This window comes from Macrobrachium rosenbergii, chromosome 41 (assembly GCF_040412425.1).
Source record: "Macrobrachium rosenbergii isolate ZJJX-2024 chromosome 41, ASM4041242v1, whole genome shotgun sequence".
NCBI lineage: Eukaryota > Metazoa > Arthropoda > Malacostraca > Decapoda > Palaemonidae > Macrobrachium > Macrobrachium rosenbergii.
In genome coordinates this window covers 95,755,711-95,774,318 of record NC_089781.1, presented here as the reverse complement: position 1 = coordinate 95,774,318, position 18,608 = coordinate 95,755,711, and the positions used below count along the sequence as shown (strand labels likewise).

The 18,608-nt window shown below is 35.4% G+C and overlaps 1 protein-coding gene and 1 long non-coding RNA gene across 4 annotated transcripts; both read left to right on the top strand.

Annotated features, from left to right (window-relative positions):
• The first annotated feature begins 8,982 nt into the window (after positions 1–8,982).
• Positions 8,983–12,634, top strand: LOC136827023 (uncharacterized). Its single transcript, XR_010849780.1, has 4 exons — positions 8,983–9,084; positions 10,828–10,880; positions 11,326–11,424; positions 11,861–12,634. It is a non-coding gene; the product is annotated as an uncharacterized lncRNA (long non-coding RNA).
• A 722-nt stretch (positions 12,635–13,356) lies between these two features.
• LOC136826533 (uncharacterized) lies at positions 13,357–17,225 on the top strand. 3 transcript variants are annotated; one of them, XM_067083715.1, is made up of 4 exons: positions 13,357–13,745; positions 15,171–15,223; positions 15,837–15,941; positions 16,760–17,225. In XM_067083715.1, exons 2-4 carry the CDS (start codon positions 15,172–15,174, stop codon positions 16,999–17,001), a joined length of 399 nt encoding a protein of 132 aa, XP_066939816.1. In that variant the 5' UTR covers positions 13,357–13,745; position 15,171; the 3' UTR covers positions 17,002–17,225. The 3 variants fall into 3 exon arrangements, with proteins under 3 accessions (XP_066939816.1, XP_066939818.1, XP_066939817.1); XM_067083717.1 differs by having other exon boundaries at positions 13,371–13,745; positions 16,805–17,225; XM_067083716.1 differs by having other exon boundaries at positions 13,419–13,494.
• The last annotated feature ends 1,383 nt before the right edge of the window (positions 17,226–18,608 follow it).

Here is an 18,608-nt window from a genome sequence, read left to right as displayed (position 1 = left end):
GTCTATGAACAAATAAAAACCGTCGGAGATAGTGTCTATGAACAAGTAAAAACCGTCGGAGATAGTGTCTATGAACAAATAAAAACCGTCGGAGATAGTGTCTATGAACAGATAAAAACCGTCGGAGATAGTGTCTATGAACAAATAAAAACCGTCGGAGATAGTGTCTATGAACAAGTAAAAACCGTCGGAAAAGTGTCTATGAACAAATAAAAACCGTCGGAGATAGTGTCTATGAACAGATAAAAACCGTCGGAGATAGTGTCTATGAACAAATAAAAACCGTCGGAGATAGTGTCTATGAACAAATAAAAACCGTCGGAGATAGTGTCTATGAACAAGTAAAAACCGTCGGAGATAGTGTCAAAACAAGTAAAAACCGTCGGAGATAGTGTCTACGAACAAGTAAAAACCGTCGGAGATAGTGTCTATGAACAAATAAAACCGTCGGAGATAGTGTCTATGAACAGATAAAAACCGTCGGAGATAGTGTCTATGAACAGATAAAAACCGTCGGAGATAGTGTCTATGAACAGATAAAACCGTAAAAACAGATAAAAACCGTCGGAGATAGTGTCTATGAACAAGTAAAAACCGTCGGAGATAGTGTCTATGAACAGATAAAACCGTCGGAGATAGTGTCTATGAACAGATAAAAACCGTCGGAGATAGTGTCTATGAACAGATAAAAACCGTCGGAGATAGTGTCTATGAACATATAAAAACCGTCGGAGATAGTGTCTATGAACAAGTAAAACCGTCGGAGATAGTGTCTATGAACAAGTAAAAACCGTCGGAGATAGTGTCAAACAGATAAAAACCGTCGGAGATAGTGTCTATGAACAAGTAAAAACCGTCGGAGATAGTGTCTATGAACAAATAAAAACCGTCGGAGATAGTGTCTATGAACAAGTAAAAACTGTCGGAGATAGTGTCTATGAACAAATAAAAACCGTCGGAGATAGTGTCTATGAACAGATAAAAACCGTCGGAGATAGTGTCTATGAACAAATAAAAACCGTCGGAGATAGTGTCTATGAACAAATAAAAACCGTCGGAGATAGTGTCTATGAACAAGTAAAAACCGTCGGAGATAGTGTCTATGAACAAGTAAAAACCGTCGGAGATAGTGTCTATGAACAAGTAAAAACCGTCGGAGATAGTGTCTATGAACAAATAAAAACAAAACAGATAAAACCGTCGGAGATAGTGTCTATGAACAGATAAAAACCGTCGGAGATAGTGTCTATGAACAGATAAAAACCGTCGGAGATAGTGTCTATGAACAGATAAAAACCGTCGGAGATAGTGTCTATGAACAGATAAAAACCGTCGGAGATAGTATCTAAACAGATAAAAACCGTCGGAGATAGTGTCTATGAACAGATAAAAACCGTCGGAGATAGTGTCTATGAACAGATAAAAACCGTCGGAGATAGTGTCTATGAACAGATAAAAACCGTCGGAGATACAAACAGATAAAAACCGTCGGAGATAGTGTCTATGAACAGATAAAAACCGTCGGAGATAGTGTCTATGAACAAGTAAAAACCGTCGGAGATAGTGTCTATGAACAAATAAAAACCGTCGGAGATAGTGTCTATGAACAGATAAAAACCGTCGGAGATAGTGTCTATGAACAGATAAAAACCGTCGGAGATAGTGTCTATGAACAAATAAAGGTATACAAACTTTTTACGCTTACCGCTCCAGTCACTGGGACTGCCAAAGACATAATTGTCATAAGAGTCATAAGTTAAGTATACTCTAGTTTAACTAGACCACTGAGCTGATTAACAACTCTCCTAGGGCTGGCCCGAAGGATTAGATTTATTTTACGTGGCTAAGAACCAATTGGTTACCTAGCAACGGGACCTACGGCTGATTGTGGAATCCTAACCACATTATAGCGAGAAATGAATTTCTATCACCAGAAATGAATTCCTCTTATTCTTCATTGGCCGGTCGGAGATTCGAACTCAAGCGAAAGGGTTAAGCGAGATAATGAATAAAAAGTTTAAAAGTGAATTAACAAGATCTTTTTTTGTGATTGAATATGCAAGAAAAGAAATGTCGTTGTAAGACAGAATTCGTGATCATCACTGCAAAAACATTAACTTAGCAGAAGCTTCATAAAAAAAAGCATTGCAAAAGATTTCTTCAGAAAACAAACTTCTCGATCAAAAAATGCTTTTCAAAACTTCATGGTCAACATTGCAAAAATTTGCATGGGCAAAACAAACTTTAGGATCAACATTGCAAGAGAAAGACCTTCAGAAAAACGAACTTCCTGATTAAGAAATACTTGACAGAAAAAGTAAAGCCAACAAAAATATAAAATTTATTAATTGATCAGGCGAATGGTAGATTACGCTATATATGAAAATATAAAAAATATAGATTAATAAATAAGTAAATAAATGAAAAACGAAAAAGCGAGTCCTTCGTGACAATAGTTTGCCATCATGATCCGTCGGACAATTCAAAACAATAAAAGGAAAAAATAACAGTCCTTCAGTTAGCTTGCCTTTAAGGCCAGGGAATTTTGATTCTTAGGCCTAAGCCATCGTGAGATGTAGCCTGGAGAATAACCAGCCACTTAAAATTGGATTAAAATTCTTTCAAGGGGGAAATGGGGTGAAATGAGTCCACCTAACTTTCATAAACCTATTTACAGAACCATTGAGCTAGGAAGGCCTACAAGTTCTCTCGCAGGAGACGAGTGAGGTTTGTGCTCAATTTCTAAAGAGTTTTTTTCTTTTAATTTCAAATAAAACAAGTAAAAAATGTGCACAAGTTTTTTCGGTGCAATCGAGTTTTCTGTACAGCCGCTACAGCGTATAATCAAGGCCACCGAAAATAGATCTACCTTTCGGTGGTATCGGTATAATGCTGTGTGAACCGCGGCCCGTGAAACTTTAACCACGGCCCGGGGGTGGTCTATCCTATATCGTTGCCAGAAGCACGATTATGGCTAACTTTAACCTTAAATAAAATTAAAACTACAGAGGCTAGAGGGCTGCAATGTGATATTTTTGATCATTGGAGGGTGGATGATCAACATATCAATTTGCAGCCCTCTAGCCTCAGTAGTCTTTAAGATCTGAGGGCGGACAGAAAAAGTTTTAATAGTTTTCTTTTAGGCATGGAATGATATTCTCTTGGGTTTTTTTTCTTTCTCGTTATCAGAAAACTAAAAGATTAAGTTAACTTTTGAGACCATGGAATGATTTCTCTGGCTTGAAGGATTAGATTTTTTTACTCGGTTATCCTACAGCTTATGACAGTTATGAGGATTAAACTATTAAATTCCCCTAATTCTTCATTGTAGAGAAAACTCATCATATTCCAGTTATATTGAACAACCTGTTATTAGTAGATGAATATTCACAAATAATTTGTTATTCACTTGTGTTCATACTGATACACACACACACACAGGGGAGGGGAGAGGGAAGGGAGGGGGTGGAAGCTCCAGAAGCCTCAGGGGTTTCCAGTGTGTGTGTATAAAAAAAAAAAAATATATATGTATATATATATATATATATATATATATATATATATATATATATATACATACTATATATATATATATATATATATATATATATATATATATATATACATACACATACACATGAATATGGGAAAGCTTTGAAAAATGTTTTTTAAGTTTGCAACTCTGTAAGATTTCATATAATGTTGTTCCATGTGTATCATTATAAACATGGTTCGTAGTATTTCAATATTTAACTTACAAAAATATCTGTCTGTCTGACTGTCACACGAGGTAAGAGTGTGCCACGTATATGATTACAAACATTACATACTTACTTGATTAATCTCTCTCTCTCTCTCTCTCTCTCTCTCTCTCTCTCTCTCTCTGTGAGAATGCTCCATGTATATCATAACAAACAATGCTAATAATACTTCCATATTTACTTGATTAATGTCTCTCTCTCTCTCTCTCTCTCTCTCTCTCTCTCTCTCTCTCTCTCTCTCTTAGAATGTGTGAGGGGTATGGGAATGATAAACATGATTTATGATATTTAAATATTAACATTACTGAAATCTCTCTCTCTCTCTCTCTCTCTCTCTCTCTCTCTCTCTCTCTCTCTCTCTCTGTTAGGATGTGTGAGGAGGTGTGTTATAATATTTAAATATTAATCTTACTGAAATGTTTGAGGAGGTATGGGAATGACCAACATGATTTATAGTATTTAAATATTAATCATACTGAAATCTCTCTCTCTCTCTCTCTCTCTCTCTCTCTCTCTCTCTCTCTCTCTCTCTCTCTCTCTCTCTCTCAAGAAAGTCTGTGGGAAGGTTTAGGAACATACTTAAAACGACATATTTAAATGAACTGTCAGTACACATCCAGCCATTTTGTTCGAAGCCCGAAGGCAGAAGCGAACGAAAAATAACGAAAATCAATTTCATTCGGTCACTCCGTACTGGAATAACGTCACAGAAAAGTGTCAAGAAAATAAAAACCGAATGGAACAAATAAAAAAAAAAAAAAAACGAGCCATAAGCCTCCCGAGACATAAAGAAAAAGTCTTGGTGCTGTCCGGGAAAACACCTCAGGATTAGATGACAAAAGAGCAACACGAGAGAGAGAGAGAGAGAGAGAGAGAGAGAGAGAGAGAGAGAGAGAGAGAGAGAGAGAGAGAGAGAGAGAGAGAGGAAGGGGTTGTTTTCCGTTCCAGCCGGAATCCTGATCTTCGTGAACTTATCTTGCTTTCTCTTCTCTCTCTCTCTCTCTCTCTCTCTCTCTCTCTCTCTGTCTCTCTCTCTCTCTCTCTATATATATATATATATATATATATATATATATATATATATATATATATATATATATATATATATATATATATATATATATATGTATACATACATATATACATATACACGTACATACATATATATACTATATATTATATATATGTACCGTATATAGAGAGGGAGAGGGAATTTATTTAATAATATAAAAATCTGCTTCGTCATTTTCCGATGTGTGTAGGTATTTTCTAATTCAAGTAAGTAATAATTCTTTCAGAATTCATTCCATAATATAATTATGGGATGCCTAAGGTTACTGATTTAATCACGTAGATTAGTTTTTATTACCTTACTTCATATTAGTACCCATGTCTCTCTCTCTCTCTCTCTCTCTCTCTCTCTCTCTCTCTCTCTCTCTCTCTCTCTCTCTCTCTGGTGGAGGCTAATCTCTCTCCCTCTCTCTGGTAGAGGATCTTTAACACACATAGTGTTTTACGAGATACATCCTCAAATAATCACTTCGCCTTCCATATTGTTATCTATGTCACTAAAACGATTATTCCGTCATTATTTTATTCCTTTCTAAATCCTTCTTTCACATCCTCTTTTCCCCTTTCCACGCGTCATTGAATTCCCCCCCCCCTCTCTTCCTCCAGGTGCCTCTCTCCTCCATGTGCCTCACACTGAGGGACCTGGGGCAACCCGAACGAACTGTAAGGTCTGTAAGGTCCTCCTCCTTTCCATCCACGCCAAGAGTCGTACGAAGCTAAGGTAACCTCGTTTCTTGGGTGATTATGAAGAAGGGAGAAGGGCTTTTAGGCTACTTTGAAAACGGCAGTTCGTTTAACCGGGATGGTTCGTTTCATCTGGTTATCAGATGACTTGCTTAGAAGAAAGATCTCGGTCGAATCTAATCACCGGGGCAGATGCGTTGTGGTTTAATCTTTCAGGGTGAAGGTGTATACACATACTTGCACACTGTATATATGTATGTATGTATGTATGTGTATATATATATATATATATATATATATATATATATATATATATATATATATATATATATATATATATACTGTTTATATACTCGTATATATCTTCCAAATCCGTGAATCGTTATCATTTCATAAAAAAAAGTATTTATGGCATGCAATCCAAATATTACGCTCAAATCCCCCGTCCCTACTGCAGTTGTTTTTAAGTATACTTCTACAATAAGCTTTAGCAATGAAACGGGAGCCTTATCGCCCCAATTACGAATCGATATAAGATAAGTATTATGTTCATATCGACCCTTCATTCCTTCTCTAATAACATTCGTGTGACGGGAGTTATGTTGGTTTTGTTCATCTTAGCCAAGATTACTTGATGAATGAAGTGTTATTATTATTATTATTATTATTATTATTATTATTATTATTATTATTATTATTATTATTATTAGTATTATTATTATTCAGAAGACAACCCCTATTCATATGGAACAAGTCTGCAGGGCCATTTACCTGAAATTCCAGCTTCCAAAGAATATGGTGTTAATTTCAATAATAGCAAAAAAAAGTGGAGGAGAAAGAGTATAGAAAAATTATAACAACAATGGTACAAAACAGAATAGATGACAGATACTATCTCTACTTTGTTGGCTGGGTACAGAGCATTTGCTTATATTTTACTGTGATGTATTTTTTTTTTTTTTTTTTTGCATTATCATTTACACTTATGTCAATCTCTTGTTCTTTTTTCGAATTTCATGTTTATATCCTATTACCTAATTTGTCGAGTTACTCAATGCTTTAGTCTCCCCCGACCCCCAACAAAAAAAAAATTAAAAATATCTTTCAAACAGAATTGACATACACCCAAAGAGATTGAAGTGTCTGTAAGGGGAATTTTACTGAGAACTTGAAAAGTGTCTCCAAGTGGAATTTTACTGAGAACTTGAAAAGTGTCTCTGAGTAGAATTTTACTGATAACTTGAAAAGTCTCCAAGTGGAATTTTACTGAGAACTTGAAAAGTGTCTCCAAGTGGAATTAAAAGTGTCTCTGAGTAGAATTTTACTGATAACTTGAAAAGTGTCTCCAAGTGGAATTTTATTGAGAACCTGAAAAGCGTCTCCAAGTGGAATGTTACTGCGAACGTGAAAAATGTCTGCAAGTGGAATTTTACTGAGAACTTGACCAATCAGCAAAATTTTGCGGGGAGATTTGCCACCAAACAAATCTGCCTTTGGTGAAGATTAAATGCTTAACTAATGACCAAATCGATGAGCTTGATGGCAACTGCAGACTCATTTCGAAATGGTTGAGTGCAGCAGCGATACATAATTACGCCGGAGCGAGTTTAATAGCTTATTCGCTCCCTCTCGCCTGAAATGGGAACCCCCCCCCCCACCACCACCACCACCCCCGCCCACTAAAAGGTGGTCTGGAATATAAGCCCGGAATGAATAGTTTTCCCTTTTCCGCCTACGAATGGGTAATCCGTACGAATATAAATTTGGAGGTGTATATGTATATGTATTTGTATATATATACATATGTACATCTCTCTCTCTCTCTCTCTCTCTCTCTCTCTCTCTCTCTCTCTCTATATATATATATATATATATATATATATATATATATATATATATATATATATATATATATATATATATATATATATATATTTATAGAGAGAGAGAGAGAGAGAGAGAGAGAGAGAGAGAGAGAGAGAGAGAGTGGATTTTGAAAGATAGTTGCTACCCCCATACAAACCAGCTCTCGAATATGTAAAATTATTCTTGTTCAGTTCAAAATCATTTGATTGACGTAACTAACAGGAAATGAAGATTCACCCTTATATCTATAATAAATAGGTTTCCTGGGAAAACTCGGTCAACCTGATTTAGAAAAAACTCATCATCGTGGGTGTAAGTTTTTTTTTACTGACATTTCAGTAGCAAGTCAACACACTAACGACCGTATATATTTTAAGCACTAACACTGGACTTAGCTACGCCCACACCAGACATTTTTGAATGTAAAACTCACGAGAGCACAAACGATTATGTAAATAGTCTTGAAGGGGGCCTTATATTTTTGTTGTAAATGTCAGCAGTTATGAACACATTACTTTAACGTGAATTACGAATCAGTCAGAGCTAAGGTTGATTCACATTATAACGTCACGTCACCGACACATCACGTCACGTCAAAGTACGTGAGAATTTCTTGCATGTAATCAAATGGACTTGTCCACACCATCACGTCACGTCACCATCAAGCACACGGCATCCACCGTCACATCACGACACGTTTTCTTAGAAAGAACATTTTGACGTGACGTGACGTGACGTGACGGTGCTTATGCAAGTTTCTTACCGCTATATCTGAGTCGCTGAGTCTGGACACGAACTGAACGGAATTCTGATGGATAGTTTATCCTGATTATCCTAATCACCTATTATGACGTATATTCAATATGCTGTTGGATTTTGTTCAATAATCAAACATTGGCTCCATTTTTTAAATCTTAATGTAATATTAAAGAAAGCTTTATCATAATTTTTCCCTTTGTTTTTCAAATTATTGTAAATTTTTCCCTTGTATTTACTTTATGTCTACATTAATCGGGTGACTATTTAACTACAGTTAAAAACTGTCCAAACTATTGATATGACGTCAGTTTTAGTGGCGAGATATCTTTGAAGTCGAATAATTTGTCAATGGTATATAAATCTGTTCTAGATAAAAATGAAGCCTTTCTTTTTGCCAATGGACATGAATCAAGTTTTCGGGTAAAACTAAATGATATTCCATATTTGTGTATGATACCTTAAGACTCTGTTATTGTTTGTGACAGGCCATGTTAATCTTTAGTAGTAACTGTACCCCCACCCCCTTCCCCCAAAGAGAAGACACGCCTTTTAAAATAGATGACATTCTATATTTGTATATAAAATTAGGCCCTTGAGACTCTGTTATTATTTGTGACAGGGCCATGTTAATCTTGAGTTGTTATCTTACGTGGATGGTAACTGTAACCTCCCTCCTTCCCCAAAGTGAAGACACGCCTTTTAAACTAAATTCTATATTTGTATATAATTAGCCCTTTAAGACTCTGTCATTATAGTCATTCTTGAGTCGTTATCTTTAGCAGATGGTAACTGCATCGCCCCCACCCCTTCCCCAAAGTGAAGACACGCCCTGTATATTTAACAGTAACTTACTTGGTTCGGTTTCAAAGAGAAGATTGTCAGAGTAGCTTTCGAAGCCTGTCTGAAAAGTGTGGTTCGACCTACAAGCGGAGAGCTTAATCAAGTGAGTAATATTTGCGTTGCATAGTCGCTTCTGTTCTGAGGTTTTTGTGTGAAGTTTGATTAGAACTGCGTTCATGAATATTACGGATTTCGTCTCTTTATGGGTTGCTTTGCTGAATTAATGTTAGAGTTGTTGCAATGATTTATAGCTTATATCCTTCATAGTTGGAAGTATATGTTCTTTATTAAAGGGAAAGTAGGAGCCGGTTTTCCTTTTTAAAAGGATTTTGTAAACTTTGGTTAAACGTAGAATTACCTGGAAGTCTTGCTGGAAGTCTTGCTGGAAGTCTTGCTGGAAGTCTTGCTGGAAGTCTTGCTGGAAGTCTTGCTGGAAGTCTTGCTGGAAGTCTTGCTGGAAGTCTTGCTGGAAGTCTTACGTCAACCGGTCTTTTAGGTGAACCGAATATGGATCCTATTTGTAAGTAGTAATTTGGGATAGCAATAATAGGCAATAAAGACATTGACGTGAATTGGTTTAATGCTCCCATATAATTCTTAAGAATGGTTGTTTACTCAGTCTTTTATATAAGGGCGTACATTCCTAAATAGTATAATCCTAAGTGGGCATGTTGGGTAGTTATTTCTTGCGTAGATTCTAGCCTACTCGCCAAAAATCATCAGGTGGATTGACTTGTATATGATGGTTTATATTATAAATCCTTATAAATTCTTTAGTTGCGATGGGATATGTTTAATTTAGTAATTTCAAAGTTGTCTTAAGAAAGGTCAGCTGTGTAATAACACTTGCCTTGTCAGTGAAACTGCCACTTGATGTCTTTTAGTTCTGTAATTAACGAGTGCTTTTCAAAAAGAGTATATTACTACTGTTTTTTGAATATCCAGTAACTAAAGCAAGATCTATAAATTGTCCGTTTAGAGGGATTATGCTTATGTAAATAAATGCATATGCATACTATGTTGATGTATACTGTCACCATGTTGTGAATATTGTAATTGTAAGTAATGAAAAAAAGTCTTTAAAAGCTTTCTTGGTAAAGTTTCTAAAAGCTTCTTTTCTTGGTAGTCACGGAAATAGCTATACAAACTCGATGGGGTAAGTAAGGGAATGACTTAAAAAGTTTTCACACTTTGTTCATTTGGTTGATACAAACTTGATGGGGATAAGCAAGGGAATAACTTGATGGGGATAAGCAAGGGAATAACTTGATGGGGATAAGCAAGGGAATAACTTGATGGGGATAAGGGAATAACATGGGGATAAACAAGGGAATAACTTGATGGGGATAAGCAAGGGAATAACTTGATGGGGATAAGCAAGGGAATAACTTGATGGGGATAAGCAAGGAATAACTTGATGGGGATAAGCAAGGGAATAACTTGATGGGGATAAGCAAGGAATAACTTGATGGGGATAAGCAAGGGAATAACTTGATGGGGATAAGCAAGGAATAACTTGATGGGGATAAGCAAGGGAATAACTTGATGGGGATAAGCAAGGGAATAACTTGATGGGGATAAGCAAGGAATAACTTGATGGGGATAAGCAAGGGAATAACTTGATGGGGATAAGCAAGGGAATAACTTGATGGGGATAAGCAAGGGAATAACTTGATGGGGATAAGCAAGGGAATAACTTGATGGGGATAAGCAAGGGAATAACTTGATGGGGATAAGCAAGGGAATAACTTGATGGGGATAAGCAAGGGAATAACTTAACAATTTTTCACACACTATTCATTTGGTTGAATTAAAGAGCATCTTAAATTGCTAATGCTTGTTTCAGGATGGCCCGGATCGCAGTCTGTTTGCTTGGTGTTTTCGTAATGGCGGCATACAGTAAGTAAATTTGAAAAACTTTTTCAGTTTAGTGCTAACATACAACCCCAGAGGCTTAGAGCTGAATAGTAATTGTCTCGTACACTGAACATGGGTTAGATGGAAAAATGTCTTGATTATATTTAAATGTTTCGCCAGATTTTTTCCTGTACTTATAGGTATAAGCGCCTTTGTGCTTTCAATTAAAGATCTGCATTTTTTTATATTAGAATTTTATGAGCTTGAGCGCAAGCTCGCGTGCGTGGGTTAATTTGGTCGTTGGGTCTTTTCCACGATTATTTGAACTAGCCTTAGATTTACTAGAAGTATTAAAATTACTTTAATTGGTGACATTTATTATAAACTGAACTAAAGTAATTATCCATTATTAAAGGAATGTTTCATTGTAAAAAGGAAAATTTCATTGTATATAAGATTTCAACTGCTTTGGCCGTTTAAATTTCAGGTACAGCCATGGAGTGTTTCGAATACGATTCGTGGAGTGGAAAGGGAGCGAACGTCATAACGTGCGAGCATTCTTGTTACAAGAGAGTTTCATATAACAGTAAGTATTTAGTCTTAAAGTTTTACAGAACTTTATTTTAATATATACTAAGTGTAATTAACTTTCCTTCCTGCTAATTTTATTGGGTTCTGTAACCATATTGAGTCTATTGCTGAATTTTATTGGGTCCTGTAACCATGTGGTGCCTCATCATGTGGTGCCTCATCATGTGGTGCCTCATCATGTGGTGCCTCATCTGGTGCCTCATCATGTGGTGCCTCATCATGTGGTGCCATGGGTACACATCATGTGGTGCCCCATCGTTAACTGTGATATTAACTTAATATTTTACTAATATTGGTTTGAATAAAGTTATTTACTGTGCCACTTTCTCTGCTAAAAAAATTTTTAATTGGAAATGCATGGAAGCCTGTAAGTAGAAATTTAGATTTAAGTAATTTTTAACTTAAGTGGTGATATTTTTGTATCTCATCAGGATCACACACGCACACTCAAAAGTACTGCGGAGAGCTAAAGAAGTCTGACGGGAAATGTTATACGTACATGTCCAGCGTTCTGCAAGAGGATCACTGCACTTGTCTTGATAGCTTCTGTAATTCTGCCAACCCTTTAAAAACACTTTTTCCTGGGTTTTTCTGTGTGATGTTTTTGTTATTCGTCACACTTTAATTCAATTTCAGTATATTTAACTTAATCAGTGTATTTTTAACAACTTGTTTTTCCTGGTGTTTTTCTGTGATACTTTTATTAGTCACACTTTAATTCAATTTCAGTATATTTAATTCAATTTCGGTATATTTTTAACGTTCTTAACTTATTGGTCGCCAGGAACTAAAAATTTGAATTTTTACTTAAATGGTTTTACGTATATTTAACTTAATCAGTGTATTTTTAACAACTTGTTTTTCTTGGGTTTTTCTGTGATATTTTTATTAGTTGCTTTAATTCATTTTCAGTATATTTAATTTAATTTCGGTATATTTTTGACGTTATCTTAACTTATTGGTCGCCAGGAACTATAAATTTTATTTTTTACTTAAATGGTTTTACGATTTTTTTTACAGTTTATGCTTAGTTACGTAGCCTCAGAATTAATATTTTGTATTCTCCAGTTTTTTTATATTGTTTGACTAAAATGTTACTAGTAACCTTAATTTTTTATAATTTTACTAATGTTAAGTGTTACTGTATTTGTAGCTGGAAAGCCTGTTAAGAATTATTCATAGATTTTATTAAAACTAATATATTAGATAATCTTTATTTTGTTGCCCATCCTAGAGCATCAAGATTTTGAAGCAAATGTGACCTTATTTCTGTTAATGAGATTACTATTACTATGGATGCATTTGAAATGAAACCATATACTATCTAACAAGAATTTGGTTGAGATAAATGAGGAAACTGGTATGTACAGAGGGTATTTAAATATTATTGGAAAGTGTACTGTAGCTAGCCTGAGAACGCATGGCATGGAACCTCTGTTTTGGAGAGAAGCACGTACGCATAGGAATGAGTTTCTCTCTCTCTCTCTCTCTCTCTCTCTCTCTCTCTCTCTCTCTCTCTCTCTCTCTCTCTCTCTCATATATGCATTGTATATTTACCAAACGATGTGTTTTTTTCCCTTTCTGAAAATAATCTGATATTTTATGATCCCAAATTTTCATTCTCTCTCTCTCTCTCTCTCTCTCTCTCTCTCTCTCTCTCTCTCAAAAAAAAAAAAAAAAAATTCTTACAGTAAAAAATAATCGGATAAATCTCAAGATCCAAAATGTTCATGTTTTCCGAAGCACAGAACTTGCTTTCAAAAGCACATGGACTGCGTGCGTTTTATCGTAAACATTCCTATTGAATGTTAAACCTTCATTAAGGGATAAACAGAAGTACTATTACGTGTTCCACTAAATATGATCTAAACTACCTCTCAATATTGCTGAGCCAAGGGTTATTCAAGGCTTGTTGCCCAGCCGCATAGACACCACAAACTTCGCTCGGCGAAAGTGAGTGTAAACTTTGACTGACCAAGTGCCAAGGTGTCAAAATATGCCTCGGGTTACCGGATAGCAGTACTTGGATGCGGAATCCCCAGACAGTCTTATATTAAGCTGAAACGTATATACAAACTGAAGAGTGTATTCTGTTGACCATTTTCTAACTAAAATAGTAAAGGGTTCGCGGAATTACGGAAGCTTTCCAAAGAAGTGCAGTGATCTTCTCGCAAAAAGTTGGACATTGACGTATCAACATTTACCGTCAGACATTTTTTTTCTTTCCGCACTACATTTGAGTGTGTGTGATCCTGAAAGAGTTAAAATGCCACCATTTTAAGTTAAAACTGCTTTAATCTATTTCCAGCTCTTTAGGTAAGTAATCTTATAACGACGGAACTAGTTTTGTGCTGACTCCCAGATAAAAAGGCATTAACATCGGTTAGTATGAAGTGTTAGTGTTAAGTACATGAATTGATATTTCGAACAGAGCACCTTGTGGTATTAGGTGCGACATTTTTTGAGAGCTTAAAAAAACACTTTAGCTGCTTTGAAGATTTTGTGTAGTGTTACAGAGAAAGTCTCTTACTACACAAGAGAGAGGGAGCATGTGTTACTACACAGAGAGAGAGAGAGAGGTACTTTGAATGAAAGTTTTGTTGTGTAGATATTAGTCTGCTAAATGTTACTACACGAGAGAGAGAGAGAGAGAGAGAGAGAGAGAGAGAGAGAGAGAGGGAGGGGTTACTTTGAAGGTTATGTCGTGTACGTATTATTTCGCATTCGTGAAACCATTAATAACTCGATGTTATTGAATCGTTAGTGTTTATGACTGTAATGTGAAAACTATATTTGGAGAGAGCATTTTCGGTTAAGGGTTCTTAGTGCTGCAACAGAAGTACTGTATTACTCTCACAATCTAGTTAACATTGTGCGAGGTTACTGGGATATTCTAAATACACATTTGCTGAGAGAGAGAGATGTAGTTCACAGTGTTAGAGAGGATGAGATAGAGAGATAATAGGTTGGGGATACATGCAGACACAGTGTTAGTGAGAGAGAGAGAGAGAGAGAGAGAGATATGTAGTTCACAGTGTGAGAGAGGATGAGAGGGAAAGAGAGAATAAGTTGGGGATTCATTCAGACATAGTGTTAGTGAGAGAGAGAGAGAGAGAAAATTCACTGGTTAACTGGAAACTTTTCTCATTGTCCTAGAGAGAGAGAGAGAAAATTCACTGGTTAACTGGAAACTTTTCTCATTGTCCTAGAGAGAGAGAGAGAGAGAGAGAGAGAGAGAATTCACTGGTTAACTGCAATTTTTCTCATTGTCCTATAGAGAGAGAGAGAGAGAGAGAATTCACTGGTTAACTGCAATTTTTCTCATTGTCATAGAGAGAGAGAGAGAGAGAGAGAGATTTTCGTTCCTGTATTCTGTCATTTTTTAAACTGTAACACGAATATGTGTTCGAATTTTGAATTTCTTTATGAAGAAAAATAGGTTTGTTTTCTGACACCCCATCCCAATGTTCTTTTGTTATTGGTAGTTAAAAAAAAAAAATACCTGAAATTTGTTATACGCTAAAATATAAACAAAAAAGTAGATAAACTATATGACTAAGGGAAAAAAACTACGCAAAACGAATACACTTGAATTAACAGAGGCAGTTATTTCTTCTAAATTGTTTTTCCACGCACTGATGTAGGGCCAGAGTGGAAATCTTGTAATGATGTCTGTTTACTTAGACTTTGAGCATAAGTAGCTGTCACTGTCAGACCTATTTATTTCTATTTTTATTTCAGAATGGACCGAATAATCAGATATCTTCCTGCCCTCCTGGTGGTGGTGGCTTGCAGTAAGTATGAAGTACCGCGCAGTTTCATTCTCGTTTTCTTTCGTCAAGTCAGGGGTAACTATTCTGTACCCAGTGACAGTACGATCCATGATTTTACGTTATATTAGGTGAGTTTACTCTACATATTTGAATTTCTGAGGAAATATTAGGTATAAGTACCAGTTGGTATTGCAGTGTTGTCTTTTGTAACCGAGTGTAACTCTATAACAGTTGAAGGTATTCAGAATTTTAACTTAAAAATATGTAAGTATTTCATTTGTACGTGATAGACATCAAACTCGAAAGATATTTTTGAATAATGGTATTTAATAAATTGTAGTGATATATATCAAGAACTCACAAGGGACGAATATCAGATTTGGAATCATTGGAAAGCACAACTGTTTTATTTGTTTTTTTTATGTATCTAAAAAATTAAAAAGTTCTGTTTTAAGTCAATACATCAAAATATCAGGTACTAGAGGCCTCTTCAGATTTGAAATTATTGAAAGCACAGCAGCTTTATTATTTTTTTTATTATTTTTTTTGAAAATTTAAAAGGTTTAAGTGAAAATATCAGGTATTGGAGACCTCATTTATAACTTGTATAACCACATAATCCCTTCCTTTTCAGATGCAGTGACAAGGTGCTACAATTTCAACTCGACCAAAGACATCCACGCAACTGTCATAATCTGTGACGACTCTTGTTTGAAGAAGCTTGTCAAGAATGCTAAGAGTAAGTAGTTACGGATGTCCCTAAACGCTTGGAAAGAGACGAAATCTAAAGAAGTTATTTGAAGAAATTTTATATACATAATTTAGTCATTCTGCTATCTATAGGCTAAGGGGTCGGTTGCCTTGATGCGTCTTCTCAGACTATCTCTGTCAAAACGTCTTCCTCTGATAAGCCCTGTTTCTCCAAATCCTCCCTCACTTACCACTCCATTAATCCTTTGCCTCCCTCTCGACCTTTTACCCCTAACAGGTTCCATCCAAGCCACCTTCACTCCCTCCCACCCTCTCATACTTACCACATGGCCAGACCATCTCGATCTCGGCCACTCTTAGCATAGCAGCAGTAATCTTTACCACTCTTGAACTTCTTCCGATGTCTTCATTTTCTAGCCTCGTTAATTTTTTTTTTTTTTTTTAGTTACCCACTGAATTATTTTCAGCATTCTCATTCATTTATGTTGCTCATTTATTCTATATTCTAATTTTTTTATGTTATTTTATCTGTTTATTTATAGATTTTTATATGTTTTTTTATATATTTATTTCATTGCTTTAGCTGTTTTATATATATATATATATATATATATATATATATATATATATATATATATATATATATATATATATATACATACATATACATATACATATACATATACATATACATATACATATATGTGTATATATATACACATGTACTCTTTATATATACACATACATACATAGATACATACACACATACGAACATACATACATACATTAACCAACCACGCTTATCTATGTCTCAGAATGAGAATACCTCTTTAATTTCCTTTCTAGATTCCCAATTGATAACGATCTTCTCGTCTCCTCCCGTCCTTCCAGGCGAAGAATTCCTGGTCCAGACCTGCGGTCCCGTCGTCAGCAAAGAAGAAGAGCTGCAGTGTCAGACAGGAGAGATAAACAAGATTTTCGAACACACCTGCCTTTGCAGAGGAGAGTACTGTAATTCGGCAGCGGAGCCGAACGTTGCTTTTCACTTCGTTCTTTTGGTGGTGGTCGTTTTCGGGCTCTTCGCGTAGCAAGGTAAATGAACGCGCCTTTTCAGAGCCACTGAACGCTGCCTGGTTCAGTCTCGGTGAAAATATGTGATGTATTTCACTTTTTCTTTTTTCTTTCCGGGGTTGGTAATCACCTATGATGGATTGTAACTAATGCTGGGGTTTTCTTAAGAAATTTTGTAATTGGGATAATGTCAGAGTTGCAGTATCGAAATGTTATATATTAAATAAAATGACAAGTTAGAGGAATAGCTTATTACTCATACCTGGTTGAGACATCGCGTCTTATTCTTTGGGACAGTAACAAGAAAATTGTTTTGTAGTTAAAACAGTTTCCCAGCGGTCAGTTACCTGGAAATAGTTATCAACTTTCTTATTATTGGTTTTGCTTATTTGAGTTATCAAAGATACCTTTCTCATTTATGTACGTATTGAAAAATTAGCTCTGCTGGATTGAATAGGATTTTATAGAATCAGGGGAATGTACTGCGAGTACAGACCACACGCTGCCAATGGCATCCTTCCGCTCAGTCTGCGTAAGGTAGGAATTAGCATGTAACGTATAGGACACCTTTTTTTTTTTGTTTGTTTTTTTTTTCTACTTATTTTTGGGTTTGTTATGGTTGTATTGAAGTTTTGATATGTCTCATGTATATATATATATATATATATATATATATATATATATATATATATATATATATATATATATATATATATATATATATATATATATAATATATATATATATAATATATATATGCATATATATATATATATATATATATATATATATATATATATATATATATATATATATATATATATATATATACATATATATATGCTGTATGTATACATGATGAACAAAATATATGCAGATGATAATTTGATCTACATACCAATCTCAGAATAGGACCTGACTGTTCTAACAAACGATTCACGGTTTACTAAACGCAATCAGTAATGATGGAACTTAATAAATGCACAGAACCGAGCTATAATGCAATCATTGCTTAGACGATTTGGGGCTGAAAATGAAATGACGCCTCGTACACTAACTAAACTGTAAAAGAAAACTATTGTGCAGGCTTTGTCTGTCCGTCCGCACTTTTTTCTGTCCTCACTTTTTCTGTCCGCCCTCAGATCTTAAAAACTACTGAGGCTAGAGGGCTGCAAATTGGTATGTTGATAATCCACCCCCCAATCATCAAACATACCAAATTGCAGCCCTCTAGCCTCAGTAGTTTATATTTTATCCAAGGTTAAATTTAGCCATAATCATGCATCTGGCAGCGATATAGGATAGGACACCACTGGGCCGTGGTTAAATTTTCATGTGCCGATGCTCATACGGCATTATGCCGAGACCACCGAAAGATAGATGTATTTTCGGTGGCCTTGATTATACGCTGTAGCAGCAGTACAGAAATCTCGATTGCGCCGAAGAAACTTCGGCGCAATTTATACTTGTTTATTTGCAGTATTAGGAATCAACAGAGTATACTTCAAACTCTTCAACGTCTTCTGATAGATATTCAAACTTGTTATTTTTAAGAGGACTTAATAATTCAAAGGCAACGGGGATGTTTAGGGAGTTCTATTGTCCCAAAACACTAAGAAATAAT